Below are 27,134 nucleotides of genomic sequence, written 5' to 3' on the forward strand. Positions count from 1 at the left end.
GTATCACGGTCAGGCACATGGCAAGAACAGCTCAGACAAAAGTATATGCATAGCATGGGTGCATGTGCATACACACACATACGATTTCTTTATTGTGACTAATGGATCATTTCCACGTGCTCATACAGTGGGGAAGGGTCTAAAACCAACACTGCCTGTTTTGGAGTTGTTGTATGGACTCCAACTGGACCTAACGGTCAGGGGAACAGTTGTACAAGGCATGGATTCTCTGTACATGCTGAGTGTTTCCAAATTCAGTGATGCCTGCAATAATTCTGCAGTAGCCTGCTCTTGAAGGTCTCGCCATCTCTATCAACCCAGCTAGCCACTGCAAGTAGAGCAGAACTGATACCTATTGCTTTGCGAGGAGGTCTGAGCTGATATCCATTCGTCTCACACCAACCCACTGGAAATATATTCATTGATTCCACGCTCACTATACAGTCAGGGACGGGCCTCTTGGAGCCTGTTCAGTTTAGAGAAGCAAAAATTAAAACAACTCATAAAAATAAAAAACCTAATTTTGTTAATGCTTGCTATATGTTTGCCAGTGAAGCTGCTTTTACTTATGGCGTATCTGGAACACAATATCAATTGTTTCCTCATCCCCTTTTATTGACCAGATTCTTTCCTGACCTCATTTGCTTCCTCCTAAAGGCTGGAGATGGGAATTTGCCATCCACAGTTTAGCAGAGATGCACAGTGCATAGTTAAGTGCATGCTGATGTACTTCCAATCAAGTAATGGGATTATAATGGAGAACAGCTGACATAGGCCTATTCTATCTTAATGAAGAACCTCTCTAAAAGTTTTCTTCCTAGGTCTGGTCAAAGTTTGCAAGAATGCAAGTCACTCATTTGTAAAAACGTTACAAGGCCCTTGCTTTCTAAAAGACACTGATCAGCACTTCACACACTGCGCTAGCCTAGCACTGACACACTGCAATGCACAAATGCCATTTTTGCCTGGCTTAAATAAGCACAGCCATCCAAGGCTAACTAGGACGCAGACAACGCAAATGGGCTTTTGCTGTGTTTTCATTGAGGAAATGGCGATTTGCTGCCCATATTCAGCAGGCAGTGAGTTCGCTCCAGATACTCTTAAGGTTGGATGATGGTACTATGGAAGAATCAATGCAAGTGCTACTCTCCTCTCCCACATCAGGCTTACCCTCCAGCTGAAGCCAGAGGTAGGAATCTTTCAACTTGGTGACTGTAGCAATGCAAACTTCTTCAGGATCAACTGGGTTCACAGCCTCAAGTTTCATATTCTCTTTAAATCCATGGTCAGAAGTTAACTAGGAAAAAGGCAGAATACTTCAGTAAAATACCATCTGTGTATCTAGTATAGGATATGAATAGCCATGAACAGGAGCAACACATAAAAGCCTCAGTGTATGAGTAACACAGAAGGATACTCATGCAGTCAGAAAAGATTTCAGATAATTAGCACATTGAATACAAGTAAGATATATTATGAACTACAAAGAATTTACATTAAAAAAGGCTCTATAGGCAGACCTAGAAAAGAACATGTTTGTACTCAAAAATAAGGATGCTGAGACTCACTGAAAGGATTGAGTGCTTTCTAAGTGACCAGGAATTCTCTGCTGCTTGCTACCTAAGTGATAAGTCTGACAAATAGTCTGACCAGGCTCTCTGTTCTATTATGTTAGCTTGGAAATCCATTTTACGTATGCAAATAACATTCCTGCCTCATCCAAGTGAGCCCTGGCAGACAGCAAAGGAAGCCTTCTTTTCATTTTACATTTTCTGGATAAGAAGGATTTCACTTTATTCACCAATTTAGTCCCCATTTATCAAGAAATTCCTAAAGCGTAAGAATGGGTATTTATCCAGCTCTGAAGCGCCTGAATTAAAGGCAATAAGTAACAGCCAGATAGAGACCTCTTCCTCCCAGAGCCACTCTGCAACGTAATTACAGGATCAATACATTACGAATTCTGGAACTAGCCTACAGTGATCAACTCTTCTCAGAAAAAGGATAATAAATTCAGTGACCTGTGCTAAGATGCCACAGCTTACAAGACAGAACAAGGGCAACAAGAATTCATAGCCAGCAACACCCTCTTCAAAAAATGGTAATTATTCATTTTAATTTCTTCCCCTAAGCACTGCAATAGCCCAAGTATTGTAAATGGAATTGGAAGGCAGGTGTTAATAGTACCCTTTTCTGCTTGACAAGGTATTCTGCTTGGGGAGACAGCAATACTGTCACTGAACCAACAAAAGCCCAAAATCTAGCAAGTACTTCAGGCACTGATTAATGTAAAATGATTATTTGGTACTAATTTAAGATGACTTGGTATTGATTAATACAATGCAATGAATTTTTCAAGCTGAAAGGAAGGAATATTGAAAGAGTACAGTAAGTAAATGAAACAGGGTCTATTAAAAGGCCCTGTTTCCACAATTACAGGAGTGCTAAGGATTGATACTGTTTTATGACTATTCCATGGACTCTTACACATCTCAATTTTACAAAACACTCATTTCTTTTCGATCTGCTTTATCGCAACTGCAGCATTTGGTCCACCAATTACTTACCTGGGAAGTTGGCATGCACCTACTACTGTTCACATACATTTGTACTTTCTTAACTCTTCCATTTCCTCAGTTATCACGCATACTTTAAGTAAAAAACACACAAAAGGTTCTTCTCACTGGAATCAAGAGTGTCATTCACGTAACAGAAGAGAGATTTTTCTGCAAAAGAACCTTACCGAAGGGAAGCAGCTCTGGGGAGCTGCCTCAGCACCACATTGTTTGAGGTAGTCTGCCCAATCGAAGTCCTGCCCAGGATAACCTAGGTGAAGAAAAAGCAAAGGGGTTAGTTTAATGGCATGAGAACAAATGATTCATTTCAAGCTGACATGAAATATAGATCACTGAAATCTGTTTGGATCACTTGAGTTTGTCAGCTGACTAGGGCTTCACTGAGCCATCTGAGGTTGGCTCATAGCATGGTTCTGACATATTTGAGATATCCTCTTTATTTTCATTGCAGAGGGGCTTTTGGGCACTGCCCCACCTTGATTCCTACTTTTGACTTGAAATGGCATCAAACTAAAAGTGACTTCACAGAAAGCAACCTGAAGTGTGAATCAAGTACATCTGCTAAGCAGACAAGGGCAGCGATCAGAACACGGGGAAGCATTTGCACCCTCTTCACAGGGTACAGATGAGATTCTGGCAAAGCTTCCACAAGATTACTTCATTAATGCCATGTCAGCTCTGGAACTTTTTATTTTTTTAAAATAGAGCACCCAAAATAAGCTCAATACCAACATATTACTCTCTCAAACACATGTTAAATACCAAGTCATTAAAGAGAGCAGTTAGTCATCCTAAAAGGCTCGTCAAATTTGCTAACAGCTGTAAATCTGCATACATATTTGAAGGGAAGAATCTTAACATGGAGTCCATCAGGAGACAGAGCACCTCTCCAAGAAAAAGACAAATTCTACTTAGAGGAAATCCTTCGCTTCCCTGTGATCTAATAAAAAGCAAGTAACTGAAAGGAACTCGGTGCAGAAGTGTGCTGCCATGATAGTTTGAGGCTGGCAGTATATTAGCAGGGAGACAACCGCAGCATTTATTCCAGTAGTACCTTGGAAGCACTCCCCTACAAGAGACACCTGTGACAAGGGTTTAAGAAACCAAATAAAATTTTAAAACTAGTCTAAGAATATAGTATTCACATGGCAATCTAAAACCATTAACTTTAACTAACCCCCAGAGAAGGCCTAACCACAGAAGGACCTATTTATTTTTGTCAGTTTTATCCGTGCCAGTAGGACTCTTGTCTTGAGACAGTTCAGAATGCCCACCATTTCCAGGGGGCCTACGAGAAGAGAAGCTTAAAATCTTCGTCAATTCCAGTCACATGCCTAGAAAGTGAGATTTTGTCTTTCACATGCAAAATTCTAGGTAATGCTGGGTCAAGCAAAGCCACTTTTTGTACCTTATCCAAGGAAAGGCAAGAGACAAACATCCTATGCTCTTTGCTCCTCTGCTGTCATGAGCAGCTAAAACAAAACATTCTGAATTCTGTGGTGGTGAGTAAGAGCACTGAGTCCCTGGTTTTGCAATACCAGTGACATTTCCAATTTGAGAAAATGCATAAATATTTCAGTAGCTGAGGATCACTCCCCAATTCCCTTATGTCCTGAAGCAATGTTTCAGCAATCTGCTACCTTGCCTGATAGGTCCTTGGAAAAAAAAAACCAACTTCCTTAACTTCTAAGTAATAAGATATTCTAAAAATATCATAAGACATTGGATAACAACGTTCCATTTTGACCAGAAGCAAAAATCTATTGCAAAGACTATAGGCTTCTGATATCTTGTTAATTAATGCTGAAATCAACATTGCCTTCGGCCCTGGCACACATACTTCATTCGTTCAAGTGTTCAGGTTTTTATGCATGACCAGCATCCCCAGCTACTGTCATCTTCTCAAATCCAGGCACGTACCCAGGAAACTTCAGTTTCACTAACTCAAAGCTCCTGTTTCTCAGAATTTGATCTTTCTTGTTCTTTGCTTGTGCTACTACATGTAATTCTTTTGCAAAAGTGCTGTCCTAAACATAGCACTCTGGGGACTGGCAATCTACTTCCTTCTAAGAGGAGAGAGCAAGCACAAACATACCTGGTGGGGGACTGAGATGCAAGCCGTTCTTCAGACTCCATTGCACAGGGAAAATACCAGCACTGTTGACATGACAAACGTAAGACTGGCTGGTTGTACGCTCTGGTCTCAAGTCATCAATTTCTATCATGAAATATTTTTCATTGTATACCTGTAGTTAGCCAAAAGAGAACCACGTGGTCTTGTAAGTAGCAGATTCTGATCTACTGCTCCCTCTCCCCCATTTTGATAACTTTATTAAACAGCAACACTGCATGATGAAAACCCTTTACCTTGAAATACTGTGAGGGTTAAAAAAAATAATCAAAAAGAATCTATGGGATTCGTAACCAGGAGACTCCTCTGCATTATCTGGAAACTTAAAAAAAAGTAATAATAAAAGACGACGTACGAGCACTTAAAAAATAAGGTGATCAAGTGCTATATTAAATTTTCTCATGAAAAATGCAGAGAAATTAGAGTTTGTGGTCTTATTACCATTCTGTAATAACAAAAGTGCTTATTTCAACAAGGCTAAACCATGTCCTAGGACGGACTGTCACAAGTAAAACCACTAGGCTCCTGAAGTAACTAGGAGCAGGCAAGAAAATATCAAGAAAAGTAAATGATTCTGCTTTGCTTGGAACTGGTTGCGCCTTTTTAGTAACAAGTGAGCATCTTATTTGAAGAAACTGTATGTTAGTTTAAAAGAGAGAGATCACCAAAATGTAAGATATCATATTGAGAGACTATCTGTCCTAAAAAAAAAAGCAACAGTTCCTGGAAAATATAAAAAAAAATAAAAATGTCCTAGTTTTATGTTATACAGCAACATTTTGGTTTACTATATCAAAGCAGATCTCTTAGAACCTTTCACCTGTTCACTAAAACTGGAAGACAGAAGTTGCTCAAAACCTGATTATGTTGGGGAGTTTTCATTACAACTTTAAAATCCATGTAAGCCCTCGTTTGAAAACCAGGCTACTTAAACATCAGAGCTTGTACATAGTAATGACATTAACCTTTAGAAAATCAAAACCCCAAAATCTGTCTTCAAGGGGATACTCAGATTATGAGGGATTATATCCAATTTCAAAAACCTGGGTTTAACAGTTTCAGCCATTTGACCTTTTGAGCTTCTATCTTCATGGAACTTTTCCCCTACTTTCAAATCCAATGTCTTCACCATCAGTAGTTAAGTTTGTTTTTTTCCTGGCAACCTGTCCCCAAAGGGAGACATACAAATACTTAATTTGAAAACTGGTTCAAGATTTTAAGATAACCAATTAATGAGATTTTCCTGACCATTTATGAAGAGAAGTGGCAACTGAATTGAATCTTAACAGGACAAGTTCAAGAGCCCTGGTACCTTGAGAACTGTAGCAGGAGAGATTACAAAAGGAGCCATCGGGTCCACAGCTTCTAACTTCATGCCTTCAGAGAATGAATGCACTCCAATCACAGGTTTATCCTGAAAAATGAAGTATCAAAGCAATTACCTGCCTTTCTCCATCAAAAGATGTACCTTATGTAATTCAACTGAAGAGGGAAACTTGAGTTTTTATTAGTTCATGCTAAGAAATAAACATGTCAGAGTACCAGCAACCTCTCTATAATGAAGAGAAAAGGCCAACTATGCCCTCTGAGACTGACAGTTTTCCATGAGTTTTAGGAATCTGAGTCCCAAAGATTTCTTCCTCTGATATTCTCCACACAGAAGCAAGGTTTCACAATACAGGGTGGTCTGGTAAGTCAAGAGTGTCTTTTTCCCCCCCCCCCCCCAACCTTTAGCACTCATCATGAACTACTCTAAAAGAGAACTATAAAAGTCTCCATTTTCAGCCTAACAAAAAACTGCAAAACAGGGTTCCTGCTCCAGAATTATGTCTATCCCGCTTTGTATATGACCCAATAAATTCAAAAGAAACAGCATCTCCTGTTCTATTTTGCTTACAGGTCCAAATGAAGCCGAGAAAAATGAACTAAGAACTTGAAGGACTAAATTTATATTCCTACTTCTCAAAATGTGTCAAGATTTCTAAATTTTAATTCATGCATATTTAAATTCAGACTCATTAATAACATTTGCTAACACTCAGGATATAACAGGACACTTTATACAGCATGTGTGACTTTATCAGGTTACAGATTAGGTGGTACACATGTTAAACTTTTCAATGTACTCACACAATTAGAGAGACTGCAGTAACCCTGCACTCCTCTAGAAGGACAGTAATCCGCCAGACCAGCCATTATAAAGGATAAGAATCAGGGATTTTTCCCAGTATGACAACTAATGGCTCACAGACTTGTGATGGGTATGTTGCCTAACTTAACAAGAATTGTATCATAGTATGATTTTTTTAAAACAGAGAGAGAAAGGAAAAAAATTAAAAAAAACCAAAACAAAACAGCCTAAAAAGTTTCAGTAACAGTGACTGACTTCCCTGAATCATTTCTTGGGAATACAGCATTTTCATTATATCACCCACAGAATTAAACTACACATTGTGTCTTTACCTTAAAGATATCTGTAGGAACTGATGACTCCTCTTCCTCCTCTTTCACCTTCTTCAGGATCTCTTGCCAATCTGCCTCACTCTTCAGGGACCTAATGGCTTGAATAAAAAGAAAGGAAAATAGTGAAGTCAGCTGCTTCTTCTTTTCCCTCAGAAAACACAGTTTGATTTGTGCTATTCCAAGTGCTAAATTCACAGTCTGTTCAGAATCTGTACAAATACCTGCCTTCTTAAAAACTTACTGTTTTCTTAGACATTTGGATATGTTACAAGAAGGGACCGAAGTCAAGCAGCAGCATCACCCATATGCTGCCCAGTCTAGTTTTTCTGAGAAAACGGAGGTCACATCAACACCGAGGAAAACTTCTGGAGAAATGTATGACCAGAAAACAAATCCCACCTAGATAACACTTGCCTGTTTTATGCTTAAGCAAGCAGAAAGCTCAATAAGTGTTCCACAATTCTGTCCCAGCTGCATAAGCTACTCTTAGCATCTGTAATTGCAGACCACATACCTCTCTGATAGAAGACGAACTACTTGTACTGGTGCCATCACGCACAAAGGATCCCTGAAGTCAAGCCCGTGAGTATATCAAAGGCTCTTACGTAGACATAAAAAGGAAGCAAGTCTAGTAGCTAACTAATATTTTTAAAAGCCATTATTCACTTAAATAGTGCTGTGGAATCCACCCATCTCGTTTCTGTCAGTGATTTGGCATCTCCCTGTTCACAATCCTGATTTCAGCAGAGATTGCTCAAGCACTAGCAAAGGCAGCATGCTCAGTCATTTCAACGAAAATTGTTTTGTTTTCCTCAGCACGATTTCTTCTTGCCATAAGGGAAAAACATAAAAAAAAAAAAAAACACAACAAAAACAACTGTTCTGAACAACCTGAACTTCCCCAACTAATAGCACAGAGTGTGCCAGAATCTTAGATGTACACCTGCCTTTGCAGAAAGGCTTTAGGGTAATGCTTAAAGGCTTTAGGGTAAGGCTTAACATTTTCCAGTTTTATCCAAAGGCTCCCCTCATCAGGAAACATGTTAAATCACTGCTCAGCTCATAGGAAATCCATTTGTGTTTCAGCCATTTTATGTCCCACTTCTTTGATGACCCACCCTGATATGCACATGCCTGGAAGACATGGTAATCTGTCCTACTCTCTGCCTCCACTTCCACGTACTCACTCCCCGAGCACCCATTTTTAAGGACATTTTCATATCCACGTAATACCTCTTTAGACAAGGCCTTAATTAGCCAAGTAGACTTGGGAGTCCCAGTCTGCAAAAGCGCCTGTTGAGCAGTACTTCAAAAACAGATGACTTTCCCCCTGCCCAGGATACAAACCTACACAAAAATAACTGCGAAGGAAATCCCTTCCTCAGCTCCTCCCCTTCCACAAACAGGTGGAAAGTTTTGACAGCCAAAACCATTTAGCAACTTTTGAACGAGTGGGTGAAAAGTCTCGCAGAACTATTTACTGGTGTTTTCATTTATATTTCATTAGGTATAATATTTGTCAGATCACACACTGACTGTATGCATCCAGAAGGTAGATTTAGAGCACCAAAGCAGCGGCAGTATTCTCTAGCCTCTGATCACCATATAAAAGATAAATGTTTTGAAGTACCTAAAGGTGGTTGCAGGCTATATCCATGTTGAGTTGCCCACCCCACTTGATGAAGGAATGGGTCCAAGTAGAATATCCATTGGTCAAATTTGTCAGAATCCTCCAGCCCTTCGTATCGCAATTTAAGTCTCCCACCAACATTTTCTACCACGTTGACTATCCAGGCTTCCAGGGAATCCCGGACATTTTGCAGTTCTAGTCGGGAGCCTGGTGCAATGAGATCCAATGGATTTTTCCCTCTGTGAAGCTACAAAAAGATCACAAATTATTCTGTACAACAGACCAAAACAAATCCCATACTTCCACTTCTTTATACACATTCTTTTTGCATAAATAAAGTATGAATACAGAAGTAAAGAAATACCAGTCCCTTACTAACACAGGACAACAGAAATGACGTTTAGAATCGCTGGTGCTTGCATGTAGATACAGTCACATGTTTCACTTAAGTCCTCCTCATCATTTTCAGAAGCATTATCACTTATATATTCAAGGTTTGAAGGAAACATGAATAATCTCTTTCTAAAACTGAGTCATCTAGCATACAAAGATGACTAGACAGAATAGAAAGATAAAAATGTTAATTGTAAAGAAGATATCAACAGCATTTTTAAAAAAAAATATGTTCTGTACTTCACAACCAGACACTGATATGAGGTGCAAATATTGTTTAAGTGCAGCGGAGGGGATAAGAATTTGGTTCTCCATTAGCAAAGATGCAAGATTTAAGTGAAACAATAATCTGTCCATTAGTTAAAAAAAAAAAAAGAAATTAGTGAAAGGAGTCAACTTAGAAAGGTGACAACATGAAAGCTAGATAAATAAAGGATTATTTCCTTAGAGCTGTATGAAGCAGGAGCAGAACAGGAGGAAGACTGAAATCTAAGGGAGTTTGAAAAAGGTCTTTCTTTTGATAGCATTAATGAACAGCTCAAACCTGCAGTGACAGATATGTCTCAACACTATCAAAATTAAGTACTGTAAATAGGAAACACTAGAGAGTGGAACTTTAAGGTCAGCAGCATACTGCAATGCTCCCTAAACTTAAAAAAGGAATTGAACTGACAATCTGAATAGTGGTTCCCTTAAAGACAAAGGGGAAAACCAAGACAAAACGCAAGATGCAGCACACTGCAGCACTTACCCCCTCCAGCAGGTTAGCAGGAGCACTGCATGCTCCTTTCAGCACCCGCTGAAGGAATTCCTCCTGGTCAGGTATCTTGTCCTTGATACCTAAGTGAAAAGTGAAGAACACAGACTGTGATTCTTCCTGCCAGTTAAAGATCATTGAGACAACAAGACATTACCACACTCCTGCACTGCCTAATTCACAAGAATCTGCTACACACTCACCAGTAACGCCTTAAAAGAAGAAACAAAACAACAACAAAATCTTTAAAGGAAATGACAAAGCAGTAGAATTTGGTGGGTGATGATTAAGATAACCACAAGACTCTGTAAAAATAAGTCTAATTGTGAAATTAAGCTAACTCCTCTCTGGGTGAAAGAGCAACCTCCTACTGTAAGTCACAGAATTTCAGAAGAACATGGCAGACAACCTCAACTTGTCATCACAGCAACACCACCTGCGCATAACAGCAATTATGAAGACTATCTGCCAGGCTTACAAAGGATAAAAGCATACTTTTGTATCTACTCCCCCCTTCTGCATATGGAGCCAATACCTTCAGGCACTTTGAGAATCTTCTTGTTCTGCTCACACCAGCCGATGGGGTGTAAATCAGCTGTCATGATATCACACCAAAAGTCAGCCTTGCGGTCTTCCCCATAACCATCATAGCGTAACAGGAGCAGCTGCCCACAGGTAGTAATGATGGTGGCTACCCAGTAGGTGTTTTGGTCAGACTTGACAGCAACTTCTAGCTTCATACCAGGGGCAAAACCATTCTGTAAACTTGTATCCACCTGAAGAGGAAGAAGATCATCACATTTGAGCACCTCCCAGAAACTTCATGAAACAACAGGTGGAACCGTTTAGACATGTTCATTAGCAAAAAACCTCAAGCCAAATGCTATCCAGTCTCTTCAGAGAAACAACTTCATCACATTATGTGACCCAAATTGGAATGTACACAGCATTATCATCAATGAAATCTCCTTTGCATTTCAGAGTATCTTTTCAACCTAAAATCAATATCTTGCAATTCATCTTCCTGCCCTGGACAATACCTCAACCATCACTGAAAAGCTTTCCAACCCACAGCTGGGCTGTCAAGCTAGGCAAAACTAAAGGTCAAACTCAGCAACACAACCTTGACTTTTTGTGTTAAACGATCTCTTTCAACCTCTTTGGACAAAAAGCCTGTTTAAAGTACATACATGTGCTTTAGATAATGATACCACTATCTCTTCCACCATGCTCATTTAAGAAGGTATGAATCTGCAGAAATTGCAGAATAACGAAGTTTAATGTCTCTATCAAAGAACCTAAATAATTCTGTATGTAGCATTGTTACATAAACTGCATAGAACATCAACAGTATGTGTTCTTAGTGAACTCATGCTGTGACAACAATACAGCACCCGATACTGTGTGCATTCATGTGTGTGTTGTGTGCACGCATGGTGAGGAATCTGATGCACAGTACTTGGATACTGAAGCGTAAACATAAAAAGAGAAAGCAAAACATTAAGTTTCTGTATCCCTTACTTCTCCCAGCTCAAACACCCCTGAAAGAGCAGAAGGACCCTGTTCTACTCTCACCACAGTATGTTTCTGAGCTATGCTTAATTCCATGGCCTCAGTCTTCATTAAAAATCTAACATGTCGATCCCCTGTTTTCAGCTGAACGTAACTGGTGTTTTCTTTCTTAAGTGGTCCCAAGTTCCATTTCCTCTTTGAATCAACTGCAAGAAAGGCTTTCAGAATGATGCAGATGCAGTAGATATTTTCTGAGTTATTTATTACCAGTTCTGCACTGACGGTTCAGTAACTGCCATAGCTATTATAGTCTCATCAGCCAGCACATACTGGTTTGCTAAAAATAAAACTAAGAGAACCGCAGCAGAAAGAAAAGCATATGCCTCTGTTAACTGTTCACATCCTTTAGGTTAATACCCTTCACTTAGAGAAAACTCTTCTTAAGAGCAAAATCAGCAGCACCCAATACCTGCAGACGTTTTGAAGTGATATTACAGAGGTCATCTCATCAAAAAGATGGTTGCTTTGCTGAAGAGATATTACTAAAGACTTCATATTCTGATTCCTGAAAGAAAAGCTGTGAGCTCGACACAAAGTCTGAGGAATTGGGAAATCTGTGCAGCTCTCTATGCCCAAACTTTCAGCAAAGCCTCCCGGCAGAGAGCTTCGTTCAGCGAAACCAACAGCAACAGGTGGAGCTTTCCCTGGAGTCAGGTGCGTTTTTCAAACGCTGTCGTTTATGTTCCCCAGTGGATACAGCAGAGACCAAGAAGTTAGCACCCTCTCCTGGCAGCTCGGCAAGACGACACCACTAAGTGGTTTAAAGCACAAAACTTCCGTTTCTTTAGGCTGGCTCGCTGAGCAGACTGGCTTGCAGGAGATGCTGTGGAAGCTCTGAGAGTATTTTCTTTGGAGCAGTGGGTCTGAGCAGCAGCTTCCTGCTGCACACAGGGCAAGTGGAGATGGCCGTGAGCGGTTAGTGGCAGCACCGCTTAGGCAGCTCCGACCCCTGGTCCCTCCTTCCCATCGAGTACTATCCCTCCGTTTTGTGGCATGTCGCAGGTCAGACCTGGGGATCTGACTCAGCTCAGAAGGAGATAATCATAGAATTCTTTAGGTTGGAAAAGACCCTTAAGATCATTGAGTCCAACCATTAACCTAGCACTGCCAAGTCCACCACTAAGCCATGTCCCTAAGCACCACAGCTACCCAGCTTTTAAATACCTCCAGGGATGGGGACTCAACCACTTCCCTGGGCAGCCTCTTCCAGTGCCTGACTACCCTTTCGGTGAAGAAATTTTTACTAAAGTGAAGAAATGATAAAGAATAGACAAAAAGTATTAAGAGCATGCAAGAACACATAGGAAATACATGTGTTCAGATGATGTTGAACACTGACCTATTTTTAATATATGTTTACACACATATGTAAGTTGCAGAAAGGAATTAAAAAAGAGCATTCAACAGTTCCAGAGAAAGTGTATTTAGACTTAGGGTGAGATGACAGCACTGGCACCCAGTGCAACTCCAGGTTTTTGGTAAGCTCTTTTTCCTGCTAGATTGTAGGCAAAACAGCCACTTTGATCTCAATATTGTTTAATTTTTAAAATGCAAATAAATTAAACATTGGAACACGCTTAATTTGAGGAAGTAGCTTACATTTTCCAATGCGTCTTGCTCATAGTAAGAGCAAAACTTTCAGAATTAATATAAGCATACAAATATAAAAAAGTCCTCTCTCCCATCAGCAAGTCTAGTTCTTTGCTAACACAAGCTGTTGAATCATGGACTACATTTTCTTAGCCTGATCATGTACTCTCCTACAATTTGGGTTAGGTATTTCTCACCCACCACTCATAATGGGAGGCTGGTCACAGTTTCACTACTCCAATATTTATAAAGAACCAAACAAAAACCTTAAGCTTCCACCTAAAATTTATTTATATTAATTAATTTAGTTATTTATACGTGCCCATTTGCTCTTGTGCCAATATTATTCTTCAGCTTAGTTTTTTCCACTCTGTTTATTCAAGAGTACAAAAGTAGTTCTCCCTTAGCTCTCCTGATGATAATTATAAAAATACATCCTTCTTCAAGTCCAGCAACTAGCACCGCACAGATTCCAGTCGGAGGGACCACCAGTTGCTAGCACAGAGACATCAGTGCCTGTATGCTCTCCGCTGAAAATCTCTCACTTGATGTATCCTGGAATCACACTTTTTTTTAGGGCTTCGTCACATAGACAGGCTGTCACTGGGAATCACTGAGGTTCTCCTCCTCTACCTTTTCCAAACCATTACCTTCTAACGGACAGCAGAAATCCTGAGCATGGGACCTTGCACTATTGAATTTCTATTAACAGCAAGATCTAGGTGATGTGACATTGCTGTAAATATGCTCCTCTCTCTACTTGTCAATTCGGTGTCAGCATTAACTTTTAAAAATTTTATGCCAAGCTTATTACAGACAGCATCAAAATTGGCCTCCAGACAAATTCTAAGGGAACTCTGCTAGCAAATGCCTGGAGGTTCCCCTTCTGAACACGCAGGCATCTATTTTCATGCTCATTCATGCCCCCCCGCGCAGCGCTCCTGGCACCCCGTGTCCCCAGGCCAGCTGCCCGTGTGGGGCGCGGACCGTGGCCAGCCAAGCTCACCAAGAGCAGCTCCTCTGTCGCGCTGCCCGCAAGAGGGCACCCAATGCAGCAGAAAAGGACTGGGTGACACGGCTCCGCTTCGCCAACACCCGCTCGCTGAAGCGCTCTCCACGACAATGTTACTTGCACCAGCAAAACTGCACCGTGTTCTACACACGTAGAGAACAATAAAAAATGTGGATTTTTTTTTTTAAACCTATTTCTATTTTTACTGATGATGGCCACAGCAATCAGACCTCTTGTCTGACACAGCTGAGATGGCAAAGAGCGTGGTGCAGGGGTAACAAAATCATTCAAAGTGTGTCTCCTGCCAATTAACAAAATATAACTGCAATGTCAATTCAGCTGGCCACCACTGTAAAGCTGGCATTACAATTAGTTTGTATAATGTCCAAGCTATGACAGCAAGCTTCTTTAACAGAGATCATGTTAGGTAAACCACACCACAGGAGCAGACAGACCGCTCCTCACACTACTGCAAAATGCCATTGCTCTGATTCCATACTGCTCCCCCAATGTGGGCTGCATGGACAGCACTACTCTGAGTAAGCTTGCTCTTGTTAGAGCCTTAGTACACTAAGGAAAAACAAAGCAAGCATAGGCCTCTCCCCTTCAGAAAAGAGATACCTGAATGTTTATTTTGAACAAAAAGCTTAGAATTACACCCCAGCGTATGGAAGAGCCTCTGTGAAGTCTACATTTACTGTGCATCTTTACTACTAACACAACTGCCATATTTTAATAGATTCTTTAATGTTTTGCACTTCTGCAGGTTCCCTTTGGACTTCAAAATGCTTTGTGATCCTTCACAAACACACCTCAGTTTGTTTTCCTGCTGATTTAAGTCTCCTGTATTAAAGTGGTGATACTCGACCCAAAAGCATGAGCACCACAAAGTGCTTTCCAAGCAATGTGCCACACACAAGTCACTGCCCTCACTGCATGGTAAAAGACCCACAGCCAGTCTTTGAAAGACTATTAAATAGTAACTTTAATCAAGAGTTGTATAAGGATACAGGCTGGCAGCCTGGGAGGTGTTTCAACTGTTGGAAGAGATCCAAGAGGTTTGGAAACCAGCTCTACGCCGCTTACCTTCAGTGATGACCCTGTACAAGGCAGACTTCACATTCAGATCTCGTCCAATGGGACAGTGCACTCCAGGATTTTACCAACAAACATTTGATTAAAGATATCCAAGGACAAAGACAAGGGCTTATCAAGACTTCATCCTATCCATTAAGTCTGTGATCGACAATTATCCTAATCAGTTTTCTAACTACTACAGTCAAGTGTTTGGCAGAGCTATTATTTTCTCCTTGGCCTCCTTGAGAGCCACCATTAAAACCTTCTTTCAGAGCACATTTGAATTCTGCTGTTCAAGAGCTATGCCACCAACTTTCAAAAGCTGGCTCCTCCATAGCAGTTGTCCAGTAGCAATCACCAAAAGAAGAAAGAAACTGGCCAGTTTGGTCATTATGAGAAAAATCAAGCTTATCTTCTGGTGCAGAAAAGACTAGGAGGAGCCCCTTAACTTTCAGCACTTGTGGATGGGATTACCCTGTGCTACATACAGAGAGGAAGAAGAGAAACAACAATAAATAGGTGAAATTCCTGATCTCTCATTACTCTAAGAAACATGATTATAGTTAGTCTTCCAGATTTGAGAGCATCAGCTCATTGAAAGAAACCCTGAACATTCAGTGTATCAACAAAACAGTGTAGGAGATGGTAAGTAAACACATGCTCCCTTACTCACATGTTTAAAAGACCCATGGGGGGCTGCAGTTGCTCCTGTGTCTTCCAGATACTCATCCCAATTGAATTCCATTTCTTCCACACTGGAACCAGCATCTGGAAGAAAAGCCAAACACCTCCTATTTAGCAACCTGTTGGCTTAAGTTTTAGGCTACTAAGAACTACAGCAAAACCCACTTCAATTCCAAATGACTGAGTACACAAGTGTGCACTGAACTTTGTTATACATTTCAACACACAGACAACGCTATTTAGCCTTTCTTTGTATGTGAAGGGCACTTTAAGTTGGATTTGGCCTGAAAAATAGCAAGCCCCCGAGGATTTTGGTTAAGCACAAATTGTTTACAATTTGTGACAGGAAAACATAGGCAGAAGAGTTCTGTATTTGTATGAACAAAGAGACTCAAAACTCTGGGCACACCAGACCATCAGTGTATTAAATTGAAAACCATCCAGGAAACAGCAATACCAATATGAGAGGTTTGAAAAGAAAGACTAAAAAAAAATTGAAATACGACTCTCCTCTTTTTTAATGTTATAAAACGTCAAAAGCACAGAGGAGGATTCAGGGTAGTTCTAAAGAAAACAGCTCGAGACACAGCTGAAATCAAGAACACTCAAATTCGTCACTTAAAAAAAGAAACAGCTCATAAGATGTAACAGCTTCTTTAGACCAAGAAAATCTCATTTCTGTGTGCACTTAAAGCAAAAATGTGCTAAAACCACTCAAACCACAGTTCAAAACTCACTCAGGCCATTAAGGAAGCAAGCAGCTGCAGTGAGCCGCACTACCAATTAGTCAGATTTTCTATTATTATTGTCAAGCCTGAGCCCCAGCCCCCGTCTCCCCTTCAGTTCTTGGCTCACTTCCCTGCTCCCCTCCTACTCCCGTTTTCTTCAACGTGTAACCCGCTCTGTTGAAAAGATGCCACAACCAACACAGGTTGGATTTCAGGTTCCCTGTTTAGTTCAGCATGCAGTCACATTGTATTTTTCCTGCAGGCACAGTGTGGGATGACCAGGGAGGGTCCCACCTCATGTAAGCGGCATTTTTAACCTCAACACACAAACTACAGCTTCAGGTTCAGCAGCAAAATGGGATGGCAGTGAGATGACATCAAAGTAAAGCTTTTCATTTTCACTTTTAGATGGATTCTACCATCTGCACCATAGCTGTCTTTATGAATGAACACGAGAGATTTCCATCTCTCAGTACCAGAAAACCTGATCCCTTGCTTATATTTGAAAACAGAGAAATCTCTGTGTATCACAAGCATGGGGAGAGCTCAGCAAAGGTTATAGGACACTAACATTTCCTACACACTCAGCCTTTCTTAGGACAGGTGGTAACTATTCTTTCAAGGAGTAGTAGCTTGAGTAGGAAACATTACATGTCCAAAAAAAAGAATGAAGTACTATTACATGCCCTTATCAGACCCATGGACATGCTGACAACCTGCTAAGTGTGCTCCGCAAGAGTTCTTAGTCCTCAAATAAAGAAGAGCAAATATTTGCCCAAAAGTCTGAGCTACATTAAATCGTCTAAAAAACCTACAGGTCTGGAGTGTAAAGTACGTTCATTTTATCTTCAAACTGATTGTTAAGCTCATTTTTGACTTTTCATTGTAATTCTAGGAATTATCATTTCCCCAAATTTAGAAATGTATGCTGATAGCTTTTGTTTGCTGATGACAGTATCTGTTTTAAAGGCAGCTCATCTGTCTCCCAAACCCAATTTCATTTTGCTAATTTTAAACAACCACAGTTGGTTATATTGGCCTTTCATAAGCCTCAGAGCTCAAAAAATTCAGAGCTTGAATATAACCATCACTTTTAGGGGATAATGTTTAACTTACTGAAGAAACAGACCTAGAGAAGGAGAAAAGTAAGTAATTTTATTTAAAATTTTTTGAGGGAGTAAAGAGGATAAGGCACAGACCACAGATGTTTGCATATTAGAGTGGAGCTGATCAAAGCTTTGGCTGCAAGTCATTTTAAGAAAAAGATAATTTCATTGCAAAATGTTGTTAAAACAGATTAAGATTCCTTAAGTCATTTAAAACAGCATTTTACTTTAATATAACCATAAAAATGCTTAAGTTCACAGCTGCAGAACCAAAGCGGGAAGAAACATCAGCTCCAACACAACATCTATGGTGAGTCAAAACCAAGAGTGAACTTTGATTTTTCTCCCACCTAGAGAAAGCTAGCTCACCCTTTCCCACTGAAAAGCACCCAGCTGCTAAACAGCAGCAACAACCCCACTTTCATCTAACTCCAAAAAACACTTTGTACGTAAAAAGCACTACTTGCAATGTCTAATGCATTCCTGTTTGAAGAGAAACATAGAACAACGTGACTGCTCTGTGCTTTTTAACAAGTTTGAAAGCCGAGTAACTCGACCTGGGAATACTACACAGATCTTGAGGCTTTCCAGCCGTGCTCTTTACCAAGCCGCTTGCAGCACCAAGCCTTCAATAACGTGTTATCATCAGATAACTGTCTGAGGGGCAGTTAAGCTCCTTAAATGAGGCACAGGTCGCTTAACACACTGAAAAGGTCAATTAGTAACTTATGTTGCCACTTAATTGCTACAAGGAGCTCCGGAGAAAGCCAGTTTGCATGCTGCTCCAGCTACCCTTTTGCCTCTAACTACAGTTAAAACCAGTTCCCAGCTGGATCAGAGTTACCATAGGTCCTTTGTCACTCCCCTAATCCATGCTCTCTGCAGCCTGTATATTGTCATACCCAAAAGAGCTGTTTCCTTCCAGGTCTACGCTGCGGTGAGAAGGGCTCAGATGGCTTTGTACTGTACAGTGCCCAAAGCTCACCAGCACACCCAGCAGCTCTCTTGCAACTCATTTTTCACAGGAGGGGGGGAGGGAGGGGAATCACAAATTCCTGTCCAACACTTGCTGCAAATTTAATAACTCTTCCTGCTTTATTTTACGGAATTTCACTGAGTCAGAGGGATTTTTTTTTAACTTTTTAAAAAAGCTCCCAGAACTTTTGCTGTTCCATTCATTCATAAGAGTTCAACTCAGCTTGTGTTTACACTTTACTAAGGTTTTACAATTAAATGAGACTAGGTGATTAGCCTCGCACTTCAACCACTGAGCACGCAGAGCTGGGGAGTTCAGGTGCTTGCCTTCCTTCAGGAGGCTGACACAGCTGAGGGCCGTGCTCAGCTATAGGATTGAACAAATCTATCTGCTGCTTCCCATACACGGCCCAGCCACAGCATTCCAGGTTTAGTGCAGCACTTACTGAATCAATGTGGAACACGAAAAGCTCATTGAATAAAGCTCCAAGCAAAAATGCTGTATGAGGTTGCATAGTGAGAGCAGTAACTTAGTTTTTTTAATTGTGGCATGCGGTAGGACTACATAAACCATGAAAAATCTCAGAAATCAAGCATCTATTTTTCAACATCTGAATGCAGAAACACCCTAATTAGGAGTGTGGTGAAGTACCATCTCTCTGGTAAGGCTCATGCTAGCTGGAAATCTTTGAGAGTGAGAATCCAATCGCTTTTCTGGTTTTATTGGCAGGACAGTTGCAGCAGAGCAGGCCCTGTTCAAATCAAGCCTTTGATCTAGTCTGTCGGTGTTTTTTGCAAGGCCCTATTGCACAGCACCGTCCTCACGGGTTAGCAGATCCCAGGATACACAGAGGACCAGTTTAATGAAGATACATTCCTGAGGGGCCATATGTCTGTATTAAACGTCCTGATCAGTCCGAGTTCAAACTACTCAATAAAACCTCAGATATTTACACCAGAAATTCTCACTGCTGCGAGAACACTTGCAAATTAAGATGACAGACGTCAACAAGCAAAACCATATTTAATCCATTTAATCCTACAGCACAATTTATTAATGTAATGCTACACAGGTGTACCTATATGTATGTTCTCTCTTTTTCCCCATATCCTTAATTGCTATAAGTCCTAAATGAATTCAGCTTTCTACTACATGGAGACATATTTTTCTACATTAGACAGGATGACCAAGCCACACATTAGCTCAGTGGCAAAGCACAACTTTGGCAAAGGCGGGGAAAGAAACCAGATGCAATTCTCATCTCTGTGGCCTCGCCACACTACTAGTTCTTGTCAGTAAAGCTTTCAAATCAAGCTAATATTTTCTCAAGTAAAATCTGAGAAGCGTCCTACAGAGGTTCTGTGGAGAATGCTTATCCACTCTGGAGGTCAGAAAACTGTAAGACTATTACAAGTTTCCTAGGTAAGTATATCACTTCCCATTTATCACTATTTCTACTAGCATTATTGTGAATACTAACTCTTCCTTTCTGAATTTTACCATGAATTATGTCCTGCTGCTCTCTGACACAAACTGGAAGAGAAAGAATACTGAACTGCACCATTTGGACACAAGAAAGTAGTGAAATACTAAGAACATTAGCCCTTAAAAATACCTGCAATGGAAACAGTCTACACCAGACTGTTTTGATCTTTGAATTCAAGTTAAATTCTCACTGCAAATAATTTTCATGCATCTTTAATGTGATTTAGTTGAAGACTGTCATATTGGACATTTAAGTACATCACATTGAAGTCTGCAAGACCTTCAATTAAGACTAACCTAAAGGTTTCTCACCCTGAAACTTAGATATATTTCAATCTGATTTTAATAACAGTTAATCTTTTCCATCTATACCAGCTGCAAGGCTATGAATAAATAAAGACAGGTTGGAATTTCAGCAGCTGAGAAGGACTGTGACAAGAATGAAATGTCATCTTTTCCCCTCATACCACAGGAGACCATCACAACCAACAACCTTGACCACCATCTGGGTTCTTGTAGGCAGAGAGCCTCTATGTAAAAACCAAAAAGACAGAGGGGAATCTCCAAAACCTGCTAAAAATCATGAAGTGGAAAAAATGACACCAGTCATAGACTACGAAGGGAGTGTTCCAGTAGCAGTTGGGACTGGTCTAACCCAGAGCACTTCAGGAAACAATATTAGAGGGCACAACGAAACCAACGTGCTTATGCTGACATGGGTAGCATTTGCTGGAAACTATCTTTGAACTCAGCAAGTAAAGCTCTCTTCAGTTATTGTTTGCTTTTCACAGTGAACGTACTCAAACCAGGCACAAAAAGGATGCTCAGGGAAATAGCTGTTGAGTAATTTCCAGACAGTATCAAACCCTTCCTAGCTATTCCAAAAGCACATAGAGAGGACTGTGTGACCTCTGATACTTTTTGAAGAAGATGGAAAAATGTCAATAAAGGTTTTAGTACAGAGGGATGTGCCATCAGCCTGTGAACACCCTATTGCTGACCATGTATACGTCTCCTTACTGTTCTTCTCTGCTACTCAAACCATTTTTCTTACACTACATGACAGAAGTTAGCAGTTTCCACAGCAGAGGAAACAGTATTTGCATGTGCCTGGAGACATTCTGCATACTTGTGCATGCTGCTTTTTTCTTGCTTATTTGAGGATATAATGTTGACAACAACTTGACTGATTGGCTGTAATTAATAATCAAAAAGCATATTTCAGCATCATAAAGCAGATGATAGCATTCTGCTAAAAGCGCTGTAGATTAAAATCATGTTTAACATATCTTCAGTAACACTGACAGCAATTATACTTCCATAAAGCAAAGGTACAAAAACTACCAATAGTGAATTGTCCTATGTGAAGAGCTGCTTGCTGGACAAGTACCGAAGGAAAGTAATACTCAAAAAATCCTAATCCAGTTGTTCACACTGGTATCTACAAATTAAAATTTACTTTATATTAACTTTACCAACACTATAGATAGGGACCTCCTCAAGGAAAAGGAACAAACCATGGCAGGCAAGTCAGAAAAACAGATGGTCCCTACCCCCATAAGAGTGTACAATCCCAGAACTGTTTCAGAAAGCTGTTAGTATCCCCAGCCATCCCAGACTGACGCTCTTCCCAGCCTGGTGTTTCAAGGTGAACCAAAACCTGAGCAAATTTATCATAATATACAACTCTGCAGCAGGTTAGGAGTTGATATCCCAAGCCTATCAAAGCAGGCACACCAAGGCACATCAGAAAAACAGGACAGATTACAATGGCAGCAAACAACTTCAGCTATCTGACTTTTTAAACGAGCAGCACAACCTTGTCAAAATATTAAAAACAAGATGAACACAAGGACAAGATAATATTAACCACTTTGACAGACAAATGCCTTAAAACAGTTTAAAGCCACTGAGGTTTTCATAAGCCCATCTCATAGTGGTACCATGAAAAGGAAAGACACAGCTTCTTAAAAACACAATTACTAAGGCAGATCAGATTTGGTTCTCATTTAAGCCAATGATACACTCCGTTTTTGAAATAGAGCAATAACAAACATAAGCGCCGTAGCCAGAATCAAATCCACAGTCATTGAAATTTGAGTTTCTCCCTGTATACAGTACACAGCATCAGACACATGCACTATGCAACATCCACTGTGCTCATCTTTGTTCCATCCCACTTCCCAAGTTTTTTGAGAATTGTTAGCCAGAGAGCTCAGCTGGACTATTACCTGCATCATACTGCTGTTCTCCATTCATCTCCACAGTAGCCCAGTGGTTATTTCCAGCAGCCAGAAGCAGGGGAATCTGAGGCTGTCACGGTTTGGTGGTCATGAGTTGCCTCCTGCCTTCGATTCTACTGGCAGCCAGGACATCCAAGAAGGGATCCTGAAAAAAACCTGAAAGGAACAACTGATGACAATCTTTATTGGATTTTAACTACTTTTAAGATACATTAAAAACATTACTCCAGCAATAAGCCAAAAACCTTAAAGCAAACAAGGGCATCTCAGTGCGTCTATGTATGTTTAGCTATTCCAAACCCCTCATCTGCAGACCAAACTGATTCTAGGGAAAAAATATTTCCTAAATCTGTCAATTATAAAGCTCACTTTCAACATCTCTTCAGCCCCCCCAAACAAATCCACTCCTCTCAAAAGCTCCTTCAAGCCCTCACAAGGCTAAAGAAGCAGGGTACTAACCAAGTCAAGACAAAACAAGAACCCAGCTCCTTTGTCACCTGGATCAACAAAAATGTCTAAAGTCAAGCAAGCCAAACTGATACTGGCAAAGAAAGAGCACAAGAGCGCTTACAAAATGTCTGCTCAGGCTGTGGGTTTCTAATACTTTAGCCATTTGCTTTCCACAAGCCTTCAGGCAATTTGCAACTCTGATCTTGAATGGCTTGCAACTCTGGTCTTGAATGGCTATAAGACAATTTAAATATACATATACATTTTAAACATACTAGATTCTTAACAGTTCAACCAAGGAGTCATCACTTTAATAGGACTTGAAGACACCAGTGAAACTGTTCTGCTATGACAGTAGCTCATTTATTATCAAAATGTTGTCTCTTATATATGTGGAAAAAAGAATTAATACTCTGTATACCAAGATACAATCAAGATAGGTACTTTATTTTAATTTCATTTTTTAATATCTTACCACTCTTAAAATTTTCTTTGGTTTTTATGGCAGTTCATTTTGCTGTATATTAGCTGGTAAAACATATTTTAAGATATTCAATACAGGTACAGTCACCTGTCATTCTGTATACTTAAAAGATGTCTGTACTGACTTCACCCATGCCAATGGTTCTTCAAGGAGAAGCAGTCCTGTACAACAGCAGAGTACTGCTCCTAACTACATTACATTAAAATTATGATCCTGTGGTATGAAAAAAAAACAAGCAAGTGATAGAATTCCAGCCTACCCGTAACACCTAGTCCTTCCACTCAACAAATTTCTTAAGCATCACCTTCATCGCCAAGGGACACAGCCCCTCCCTGCACTCTTAATACTCGTCTCTGCCAATAGAACCCCGACTTGTTTTGGAGACAGTACGACAAGAAAATTTTGCAGTCTGTTTTGACAAACTCACTCCACAAATACAGAGGCTGTACAAATGTAGATGACTGAACTGTTTAACGTCTTATTCTGTTACCCCAAACCAGAAACTATTGCCCTGCAGAACACCCGAGAATGGCACATGTAAAAAAAATGCCCTGAAACTCGCTGTTTTTCACACCTTCGTTTTACTACACACATGTGCATGTACGCACAGAGTGTTTTATACTTCTGTAAGCTGAAAGTATTCCTACCCCTATGTGTATCCAGGGAAAATAACCTTTTTTTTTTAACCTACCAGGAGCAGAAAAAAAGGAGCAGAAATACACTCCTAAACATTTTGTGACGAGAAGCCATAACTTTCTAACCTATTCCCATGAGCAATTAAATCATTATTTCATTATTAATGGTAGAAACCAAGGAAGGACAGGTCTAAAGCAAGCCCATGAGTTCACTGCACTGGCAATGCACTGCGAGTATTTTCCCCTTTAAAAATTCTCCACTAAAGCAAACTTGTGGAGTAAATAAAAGCCTAGGTTACATGTTTCTTTATTAGTATCACACTTTGACTGAAAACTGTATATAAATCAATGAAATGGGGCATGAGGGGGCCCCGAAAACAAGATTATTGGCTTAAAAATTATTGTAAAAAAAAAAAAGATGATCTTCAAATGCCCTTTGCATTCTTGTTGAATGTCTGTGAAGCGCCTGTTTTTTCTTTTTAAGCAAGATAGGAGAAATAACGTAGAGGACTAAAAATCAGGTTTTAAAAAACATGCTCCACTTCTTACCTAAACACATTTTAAATAACTATGATTTTAAAAAGGGAAGCCCTACACATTTGAAAAGTCTTAAATTTTTTTGAGTTTTGTATACCTATAGTGTCTATGGAGACTACCTGATAATCCTTACAGAGGTTTTGCGGGAGGGTCTTTTTTTTTTTTTAAGGTTAAAGAAACCAACCTATTTTAAGTAGGTTTTTTCCTACTATAGCATGGACAAATCTGTAAGAAATGCAAGTTGCCTAGCAGATGGAAACATAAAAATCTTACTTCAAAATGAGTATCACAAATGAGAGATTTTCCAATACAATACTGCTTCTAAAGGCGCAACCATGATTTCACTTCTGGAGGTATAACTGGACTGGACACACGGTAACTACAAATGACTAAGACACTATCCAGCCCTTCTCTCTCTGAAAGAGCATCTTCCATCCCACCACAACTGCAAGCAGACCTTAAGCAGCTTTATGCAGGCTACAGTTGCATTTGTATTGTCATTCAAATAAGCAACTTGTGAACTACAGGTGGTCTGAAAAATTCTAACTAAATGTTTTTTTCATTTGAAAATCTGGCCATTTGTTAAAAAATTGAACTACTTTGAAGAAGTAGTTCTATTATAGAGAAGTTTAGGTGGGAGAGTGAATACTTCTGCCAGCTTGCCTGCCTAGTTCCTCAGCGGTCTCTCAGAGCAAACAGCGAAGGCAGCTCCCATAACCCCAGGCATGAGGACTGGGCGGACGCCCATGGCTGGGACCCAAAGGGGCAGTGTCACTGTCCCTGCTGATAGCAGTATCTTTACGCTCCCATGGTCCCCATGCAAAGCAAGTTAATCAAGACATGCCTCCACCATTTAGACACAGAGTACTTGGAAAGAAAAAAAAAAGGCAAGAAAGCCCCTCAAACCTTCCCAAAGTACCATAATTCCATTTTGTGGAGGATTTCCACGGCTTAATGGTAAAATTAATGGTAAAATGCTGTGTAGCAGGCTGCAAATGTCCTGAGCATGTCTGTGGAGCGTCCAGGCTTGCTAGCTGGCAATATCACACAAGTCAAACCAAACTCGAGGTACACTTCAACTGAAAGCGAGATGCCAAAGTTGTAGACTGAGGTACTGCTTTTGGCATGAGTTTTAGGGAACTGCAGTGCAAAGCACTGAAAAGCCTGGCTGAAATCTCCTGTACACAACACTGGTAGCTTCATTCACGCATAAATAAAACAACAAACTTGAATAGAATTAAAGAAATATCCACCAACAGTGCTCAGTGGTGTAGGAACTTCTCAAGAACAATAAAAAGTACAGCCAACTCAAAAAATTTTCATTACATGTGAGAATAAAAATTTTTAAGAGTAGCAAGAGGTATCAAGAGCTCCTATTGAATGGTAGCTTAATGCCACAAAAATCTACTGTGTGTAAGATATTAATATGGTTTTATTCATTATAGCTTCAGGAATGCGTCTGGAAGGGAACTCAGCTGTCAATTTCTGCTATATCACTTCTAACCTACTCCTCTCCAGCTCAGAAAGACTGTGCTCAGCATATACCTGCAAGGTCACAAATTAACTCCCAGTTCAACTCTGTCTCTATAAGAAAGTTACTGAGAAATTAAGCACAGGTACCAACCTCTTGTCAGTCTCCACTGGTTCCTTACATACTTCTTCCATGCTCTCAGGACAAAGCAGTGCAAGGTAAGCTAACACAACTGCATGTTCGAAGCCTACCCTTTCTGAAGACTTTACTGCTGTAGACAGACTGACAATCTAAGCTTCCATTTATTCTATCCTTTATGAAGTAATGCTAGAAGATGATGTCACTGGCAACCTGTACGATGCTTGGCACACAGCGAAGAACTAACCAACAAAATACTTTTTAATCATTAATCAAAATATTTCTTGGTAATGGCCTATCGTAAGTCTATCAGCTGTCACACTGCTAAGCCAAAACAAAGGCAATGCTGTGAAAAACGCCGAGCGAAGCATGTAGCCCAACAAATCTGGGGATATGCCACTGGTTTCTCATAGTGTAGCCTTGGCAAAATACCCTCAGAATTTAATTGCAATTAAGATATTTTCAGTTTATGGGATCCAGTTCTCAATTAACTTCTATAACTAAACTAGGTGATGTAAAACGAACTTCATCTTTTTTTGCAACATGGAAATACTTAAGACACCCCCTCCCCCCAAAAATCCCAAAACCAAACACAAAGAGGCTGTTTATTTAAAGGATGCCAAATACTGGAAGCTCCTGTTGAAGTTGATTGATATTCTGCCCAAGTCAAGTTGGGTAGTTATTCAGGATTTCATAAGCGGCTCTGGTGTTTTATGTACACAAAATTGAGAGTACTTGTAATTAGCACCCACCATGGCTGATGCCTACAGTCTGGCACCCCAAAGATTATCTTTTGATAAATCTCAAGGGGAGGGGAGCACAAGTGCTGCTGGAACAGAACTGATTTGGAAATACTTTGGACTCTTCAGTCTCACTTCTGCATTTCAAACCTCCTTTCAACACATGAAATATTCAGATGTTAGCAACTGGAGGCAGCATTAAAAACAGTTACAGTTCATTAAAGCCAGATGGCTCACTTGAATATGAAAAGAAATC

General features: G+C 40.2%; 1 protein-coding gene across 3 annotated transcripts in view; it reads right to left on the reverse strand.

Moving 5' to 3' along the window:
- The window catches only part of SFMBT1 (Scm like with four mbt domains 1), an 80,589-nt gene that overhangs the window by 16,493 nt on the left and 36,962 nt on the right, over nt 1-27,134 (reverse strand). For all 3 annotated transcript variants that reach the window (XM_087744738.1, XM_087744736.1, XM_087744737.1), the window contains exons 2-12: nt 22,412-22,579; nt 15,875-15,969; nt 10,486-10,726; nt 9,945-10,033; nt 8,801-9,047; nt 7,171-7,268; nt 6,020-6,121; nt 4,672-4,822; nt 2,744-2,826; nt 1,171-1,297; nt 353-466 (exon numbers count right to left, since the gene is read on the reverse strand). In XM_087744738.1, coding sequence (XP_087600864.1) covers nt 353-466; nt 1,171-1,297; nt 2,744-2,826; nt 4,672-4,822; nt 6,020-6,121; nt 7,171-7,268; nt 8,801-9,047; nt 9,945-10,033; nt 10,486-10,726; nt 15,875-15,969; nt 22,412-22,439 — 1,375 coding nt within the window. In that variant the 5' untranslated portion in view covers nt 22,440-22,579. The remainder of the gene's footprint in view (nt 1-352; nt 467-1,170; nt 1,298-2,743; nt 2,827-4,671; nt 4,823-6,019; nt 6,122-7,170; nt 7,269-8,800; nt 9,048-9,944; nt 10,034-10,485; nt 10,727-15,874; nt 15,970-22,411; nt 22,580-27,134) is intronic.

Source organism: Nipponia nippon, unplaced genomic scaffold (assembly GCF_047370975.1).
Source record: "Nipponia nippon isolate SJK-2023a ecotype South Korea unplaced genomic scaffold, ASM4737097v1 scaffold_9, whole genome shotgun sequence".
Taxonomy (NCBI): Eukaryota; Metazoa; Chordata; class Aves; order Pelecaniformes; family Threskiornithidae; genus Nipponia; species Nipponia nippon.